General features: G+C 39.5%; 1 protein-coding gene across 1 annotated transcript; it reads left to right on the forward strand.

Moving 5' to 3' along the window:
- Window positions 1–686: 686 nt before the first annotated feature.
- On the forward strand, window positions 687–6,326 carry tufm (Tu translation elongation factor, mitochondrial). Its single transcript, XM_008305183.1, has 10 exons — window positions 687–755; window positions 2,002–2,048; window positions 2,145–2,283; window positions 2,450–2,616; window positions 2,727–2,996; window positions 3,145–3,277; window positions 3,879–3,983; window positions 4,702–4,853; window positions 5,071–5,190; window positions 5,934–6,326. The coding sequence occupies exons 1-10, from the start codon at window positions 719–721 to the stop codon at window positions 6,120–6,122; spliced, it is 1,359 nt and encodes a 452-aa protein (XP_008303405.1). The 5' UTR covers window positions 687–718; the 3' UTR covers window positions 6,123–6,326.
- The last annotated feature ends 962 nt before the right edge of the window (window positions 6,327–7,288 follow it).

Here is a 7,288-nt window from a genome sequence, read left to right on the forward strand (position 1 = left end):
AACATTCTAGTTAGCTCATCTCACGAGTGGCAAGGAGGCAGCCATGTTTTACCGTAAAACACAAACCAAATGGGCAATAAAAATGTTTTTCGAGGTATTCAGTGCTCACTTCGAAGTCGTTTCAGTCTTCACATTTTCTGTTTCACATAACTTCTTCAAAAATACAAGACATAACTAAAAACTTAAAAGATATTCTCGACATTTAAAAGTTACATCGACAAATTTAACCATATTAGCATAGTTACGGTAAATATGATACAGCGGTAAGCGCAGCTAACAGAGAGTATCAGTGACATTGAGAGGAGTCGCTCAATCACTAAGTAAAGGCGTCACATCTAAAATATTACAATTCATGTAATACAATATATTATAATAGTGATACAATACTGATAAATACTATCAAATATGCGAAGTTTGCATCTTGTTACTATTTGAATATCTGCTGTTTGGTACCTTATATTATTGAATCATCAGAACTATCTTATTGTGTGTTATGATTATTATTACTAATAGTACTGGAAATTTTAGTAATAGCAGCTGCTTACTCAAGTTTTACATGCAGCAAAAACGTTAGTATTTAAACAATAATATACTATATCAACCTGATATACTATTAAAACGAAAGAAACGCGTTAAATCTGTGTGGAGCGACATCTTTGTAACTGGTCAGGTTAACCTCTAACTTGTCCTTCGTCTTTGGTTTGTCTAACCATCCAAGATGGCGGCACTTGTGGGGCTGCGTGCATGTTTCTCCGGTAAAATGCTTTAATTCTTCTCAACCGTTTCACTCTGCGTGCATTTCTGACAGTTTTTGGATTTGTAGCGCTGTAATTTGATTTGTGAACAATATATTATGTCGTTTTTGCCTGTAGAAATGCTAGAGCACGATAAAAGGGATGATACTGTCTCTAGCGCAAGGTCACGTTATCGGTGAGGGTTAGCTAACGACAGAGCTAGCGGAGGATGACGATTGAGTGAAGATTTGTTACTAAATCCAGCAAACGACAAGCAGATAGGTGCTGAAATCTGCTCTTCAGATAGCTAGCAGCGGCTCATTTGAAGGACAGTGACACTGACGAGTCTTGTGGTTCAAAGGGTTTGTTTGCTTAAAGTCAGTTGCTGCAAAGCGGCTTTTAGTCTGATGTAACCTGCGTGGGTTTGAAATATGATACTAAAATCTGCCTTGGTCTCATTAACATCATTAGAACCTGATGGTGAATGCAGATGCATAAATCTTTACAGACGAAATGAATGAGATTTTGACTGCACAATTAGCAAAGATGTGTGAGGCACTCAAGGCTAATAGGTCAAGTCATCTTATTGTCATCTTAGCTCTACACTCAAGGTGTACAGTGGAATAAAACTGCATTCCTCTCAAAACCAATAAAAGACGCAACAAAATGCACATATCATTATTACAGTCTATAAAATAACCACACATTACTGCATGTTAAAAGGTAAGAGGGCAAAGTGGGTTCGTGCTGTAAAAAACAAGCATCAAATGTGGCCTGAACCTGTTGTTGAATGTTCCCTGTAATGAATAGGAGCTTAAAAATATTAACAAGGTCTAAATTATATGCTATAAGAGGGGGAAGTACGCTGTTCAATGCTTCCTGCTATGAATAGGAGTACTAACGTGGAATAAAATGGGAGGTGGGAAACAAGGTTACTATTATTGGATGTGAGCAGCAGGTAGTTCAGAAGTCAGACAGCCTCGAGACGTAGCTCTTCCATCAGGGGTCTTCACCAATACTGGAGGCGTTGAAAATCCATTGGGGGCATCTGAGTCAACACAGAAGTGACTTTTTAAAAATGTCTGAAAGAGAAAAAGTTAAGTTAAACCTAGAAATATCTTCATAAATTGCTGCCGTATGCATTGAGGCAAGAAGCATTACACTGAGACACATTTTGATTAAATTATACTTTACTGGATTATCCAGTCAAATAATCACCTGTTATCTAAATTCCTGTAATCATGACATTTTGGTTCCCTGTTCTCAGCCCTTCAGCTTTCCTCACCGAGCCTCCTGCACAGCTCGTTGAAATTGGTAAGTTTGCAGACAAACTTCAATCCATAGGTTTTTTGTTTTTTTTAACAGGGATTTTGCATCTGTTTCATTGCTGTGTCTATCTTTGTTGTGTAGTGTGCTGTGCCTGTGAGCCGGCGGACCTTTGCTGCGGAGGCTAAGAAGACATTCAGCAGAGAGAAACCCCACGTGAACGTCGGAACAATTGGCCACGTAGATCACGGCAAGACCACCCTGACTGCAGCCATCACAAAAGGTAAAATTACAGATGTTGATGGTCTTTTTGTCACACTGGAGAAAAAAATTAATTTAAATCCAGTATGTGTGATGACTTCATGTTGTCCAGACAGTGAATTAGTTTCACTGTTCATTTTGGAAAAGTCATAATCTGATGATCTGAGTGTTGTGACTTCCCTCCTCAGTGCTCGCTGATGCTGGCGGTGCTAACTACAAAAAGTATGAAGACATTGACAATGCTCCGGAGGAGAAGGCCAGAGGAATTACCATCAACGCCTCTCACGTAGAATACACCACAGCCAACAGACATTATGCCCACACAGACTGTCCCGGCCACGCTGACTATGTCAAGGTAACAATCTGCTTTTTCACCTCTACGCAGCCTCACCAAGAAAATGCTGCTGCTGCTGCTGCTTATAATGATGATGATGATGATGCAGCATCATTGCTTTCATTTTTCAGAACATGATCACAGGCACAGCTCAGATGGACGGTTGCATCCTGGTGGTGGCGGGCACCGACGGCCAGATGCCTCAGACACGTGAGCATCTCCTGTTGGCCCGGCAGATCGGCGTCGAGCACGTGGTGGTTTTCATCAACAAGGCCGACGCCGTGGAGGACAAGGAGATGCTGGAGCTGGTGGAGATCGAGATCCGCGAGCTGCTCACAGAATTTGGCTATGATGGCGAGAACACACCCGTGGTGATCGGATCTGCCCTCTGCGCCCTGGAGGTGAGGAAAACACTGGCAGTAAATTGTCGAACAGTTCTGATAGTAGTGTTTTTATCCTCTGTTATTCTATCCTTTTACACAAGTAACGGATTGAATTACATTTTCTGTCCTGAATGTAATGACTTTGTTTTTCTTTGCTCCATCTCAGGGCAAGCAGCCTGAACTGGGTATGAATGCAGTGATGAAGCTGCTGGATATTGTGGATTCTTACATTCCTCTGCCCAAAAGAGAGCTGGAAAAACCTTTCCTTCTGCCCATCGAAGGGGTTTATTCAATCCCAGGTAGGAAAATAAACAACAAGGAAAGCACACAGCTTCTGATAAATACAATGCTGAATGTAATTAGGAAGGAATTTTGGTGAATCTCAAATGTTTCTTTATAGTAAGATCTGTTTTAACAGCTCGTTAAAAAAATAAATGTGAGCTTAAAAGTAAAAATATTCACAAAAAAACATTCAAACCGAACAGAATTTAGCAACGAGGTTAAACACTGTCCATAATATAAAGCATGTAGCTGTTTACAAACCATTTTAAACTATTAATCACATTCTTCAATAACCAAATCATATTTTAAATGCTGCAGAAATGTGACACTATACATATGATCTTTGTACATGATCCTACAAAACATGACAAATAACTGAATAAAAGTTAACAAATAACATATGAAATACTCTACTGAATGTGTGTGAATAGTTTAACCTCTCGCACAGAAACCTACTTTTCTATGTGTTACGTTGCCAACATATTATTTCAAATTCTCATAACTGGCTGTAAAATTCCACAGCTAAAGATGGCAGATATGTCACTAGAAAAATCTGTAAACGGAGAGAATGATGATGTGATTTACCCTGAATTGGAATGTTGTCTCTTGTTTTTCCAGGCAGAGGTACAGTGGTGACAGGCACCATGGAGAGGGGCGTCATCAAGAAAGGAGATGACTGTGAGTTTGTGGGTCACAGTCGCTCCTGCAAGTCTGTGGTGACAGGTGAGTCGTAGGAAACGCAGCAGGAAATACAGAAAGGGACAACATTGTGTGGTGGTTAGATACGACAAATCAAAACAAGACAGATAGGTCACAAGTGAAAGGAAGAGCTTAAAAAAGTGACAGCGTAAGCTTTAAAACAGCCGATGCTTCCACAGTTTGAATTAACCTTCATTTAAACCCGGTGCATTGAAGTAGAGACCTCATTTGCGGTATAGGCGAGCAAAGACAAAATAGAAGATGGAGACATACAAATAGATGAAAATCAAGATAAAAATAGCAGCCAAAGTATTTAAAAACACAAATTAGTCAAACAATATAACTAATAGTAAGTAGAACCATTAGTATTTAAGGTGAATCCACGAAAGCAAAACCATCTGTCAGAGATAATAAGCTGATGTGTTGAGTCGTAATTATCTGCATTCATGTAGCATCAAGCAGCCATGCTCAGTTTAAAATGTGTGGAATATGGGCAACAACTGCAGATACGTGAACATACAGGTGGGTTTTAGTTACTTCAGATGGCAGTGAGGTAAAAGCAGGGGCTTGCTTTACACAATTTTCTTTTAAAGGCAGCCTCCATTAATTTTGATTTAAAAATTTAAACAAAAAAAAAAAATAGTGTTCTTTGTTATGTCTGTAGATAATCAGTAATCAAAACAAGATCATGCTAAGCAGAAGTCTGGTGGAAGGAATTTTAGCTTGCTTTTGACCCTGTCAGGTATTGAGATGTTCCACAAGTCTCTGGACCGGGCCGAGGCGGGAGACAACCTGGGCGCTCTGGTCCGAGGCATGAAGAGGGAAGATGTGAGGAGAGGGATGGTGATGTGCAAACCAGGATCCATCTTGCCTCACCAGAAAGTCCAGGCCCAGGTCAGAGTTTCACCTCATGTCATCATATACACCGACAGACTGCCTGGTGATAGACGAGTTTCTCACATATAATTCCAGTGATGGTTGAAGAACAAACCGAGAAGCCAGCAGGATGGCGTATTAAAAACTCTTTGTAGCCTTTAAAGGAACTGTTTTAATCATCTACTAGCTGAAACTTGGCTCTGTGTGTCTGATGTCTGTGCTCACTGTGTCGCAGGTGTACATTCTGAGTAAGGAGGAGGGAGGAAGACACAAACCGTTCGTCACCAACTTCATGCCCGTCATGTTCTCTTTCACCTGGGACATGGCCTGCAAAGTCACTCTGCCCGAGGGCAAGGTGTGTTTGTACCTGTACACCTACCTTTGCTAGGACCAGTTTGGGAGTCACTTTTAAACACCCCTTTGGAGAGTTTCAGGGCTGAGAATTGGTTTTTGTGAGGCTTATATATGTATTTATGATGAACGTGAGGTTAAGAGATCACAGAATACATCTTGTCTAAGATGGGTATTGTAGTTATTTAAGTAAAAAGGTTTGCATTTAAGTCAGTATGAAGTAAATAGATGTCTATCAGATAACACCAGCTTCCCGTTCTCAACAGTTCATCCAGGTAGTGCATAACATTAAATATAAACAAATATTTTTAAAGGCTCCGCTAAAGACTTGCATGTGTTTTTGACAAATTTCACAAAATTAGTATTTAAAGCAAGACTGTAGGGTTGTATTATTGCACACAGTGTTTTTTTTTTTATTCCTCTGGTTTGTTAAGCGGTTTATAAAATTGTTGATGTTTTCCACCATAAACTTGTGTACTTTTAACATTCTCGCATTTCAAAGAGTCCAAAAGTTTTACTGTCATATGCAGCAATAACAAGTTATGAGTGCAATGAAATTCTTAGCTCTCTGTGTCTGTGCCATAATTCAGACACTCGTCACGAGCAGCAACTTGTACATCCTGAGCTAACAAATGTGAATATAGAAATACAGGGCAGAAAAAGAAACTGTAATAACAAAAGCTATATTTGTGGTGCAGATTTGTGTTGGAGAGGGATGCTAACCGCTCTCTTGCTGTTCTCTCTCAGGAAATGGTGATGCCAGGTGAGGACACCTCGCTGACGCTGACTCTCCGCCAGCCGATGGTTCTGGAAAAAGGCCAGCGGTTCACCCTGAGAGACGGAAACAGAACCATTGGCACCGGCCTGGTCACAGATATCCTGACCATGACAGACGAGGACATTGCCAACTTTGGGGGGTTGACAAAGAATCAGTGAGGGTCTGTGTCCGTCCAGATCAGTTAATTACAGCAGTACACATAAACGTGCTTAAATCTCAAACACGAGAGGACTCAAAAACATGCATGGCTCTGTTGTGCATCTTCAACCCAAACAAAATACCTGTGAAGTTCAGCGGAGACTTTGTGCTTCAAGACAGTCAGAATTATGTCATTTATGTAATAAAAATGTATTTAATAATAACAATGGCTTCTTAGTTTTCTTTTAAATGATGCCTCTAGTTAGGTGATTTTTTTTTTTAGAAAAGCTCACAGATCGAGAAAAATACTAGAAATGAATACTCGTCTCGCATCAACAGAGGATTTTGTTGCTTAAATGTGCAGCTAGAAACTGTAAAAATGGCGTCCTGCTGCACGTTAACAGTAAGATTTGCCACTTGAGGGCAGCAGAGAGGTGCTTTCGACAAGTCCAGGACTATTAGATTAGTTCTGATGTCACAATGATTATTAGTTAAATTGAACAGGATTAGGAACTCCAGGTACAGTAAGTTAGTAATTCATTTTTAATTAGCTCCTGTAAAAACAGTCGACTCCATTAAAATCAGGAACAAAGACGTTACCTATTCAGTAGTTTGTGATTGGTATATTGGTTATCGTCAACTCAACCAGTTATCAAGGTATAAATGCTTTGAAATGTCGTAAATGTCGGTTCATGCTAATGCCGTCTTACGGGCTGTTTTTGACAGGTTTCAAGTCGCTGGTTTGCAGCTGCAGTCTGTTCAAGATTTGTGTAATCTCTTAAAGAGTCAGTGTGCTTAGGGATGCACAAATGTAAGAATGATTAGTGATGGTTTATATGAAAAAATGAAACAGTAGATTAATACAATTTGTAAGTTAAATTATCTTCCTACAACTACAAATCACATACGATTGGAAACAATTTCTCATTCTTGAACCGATTGACTGGTGTGTCACACACTGACGTCCGACATGAAGTGTGTGATTTTCCAGTTATAATTTTGTAGATTATGAAAAAAATGTAGATTTTTATGTTTTATATAGCTATATTATATATTTTTCTTTGTTTTTTGAAAATAGTGAAAATTGACACGACTCTTTTGCAAAGCTTCACTGAGGGCAGTTTAGAACGAAGGATGAATTGTAGAAATGCTCTGATCTAATGAGAACTCAAGCATTTTTCTGAGA

Source organism: Stegastes partitus, unplaced genomic scaffold (genome assembly GCF_000690725.1).
Source record: "Stegastes partitus isolate 25-593 unplaced genomic scaffold, Stegastes_partitus-1.0.2 Scaffold43, whole genome shotgun sequence".
In the NCBI taxonomy this organism is placed as follows: domain Eukaryota; kingdom Metazoa; phylum Chordata; class Actinopteri; family Pomacentridae; genus Stegastes; species Stegastes partitus.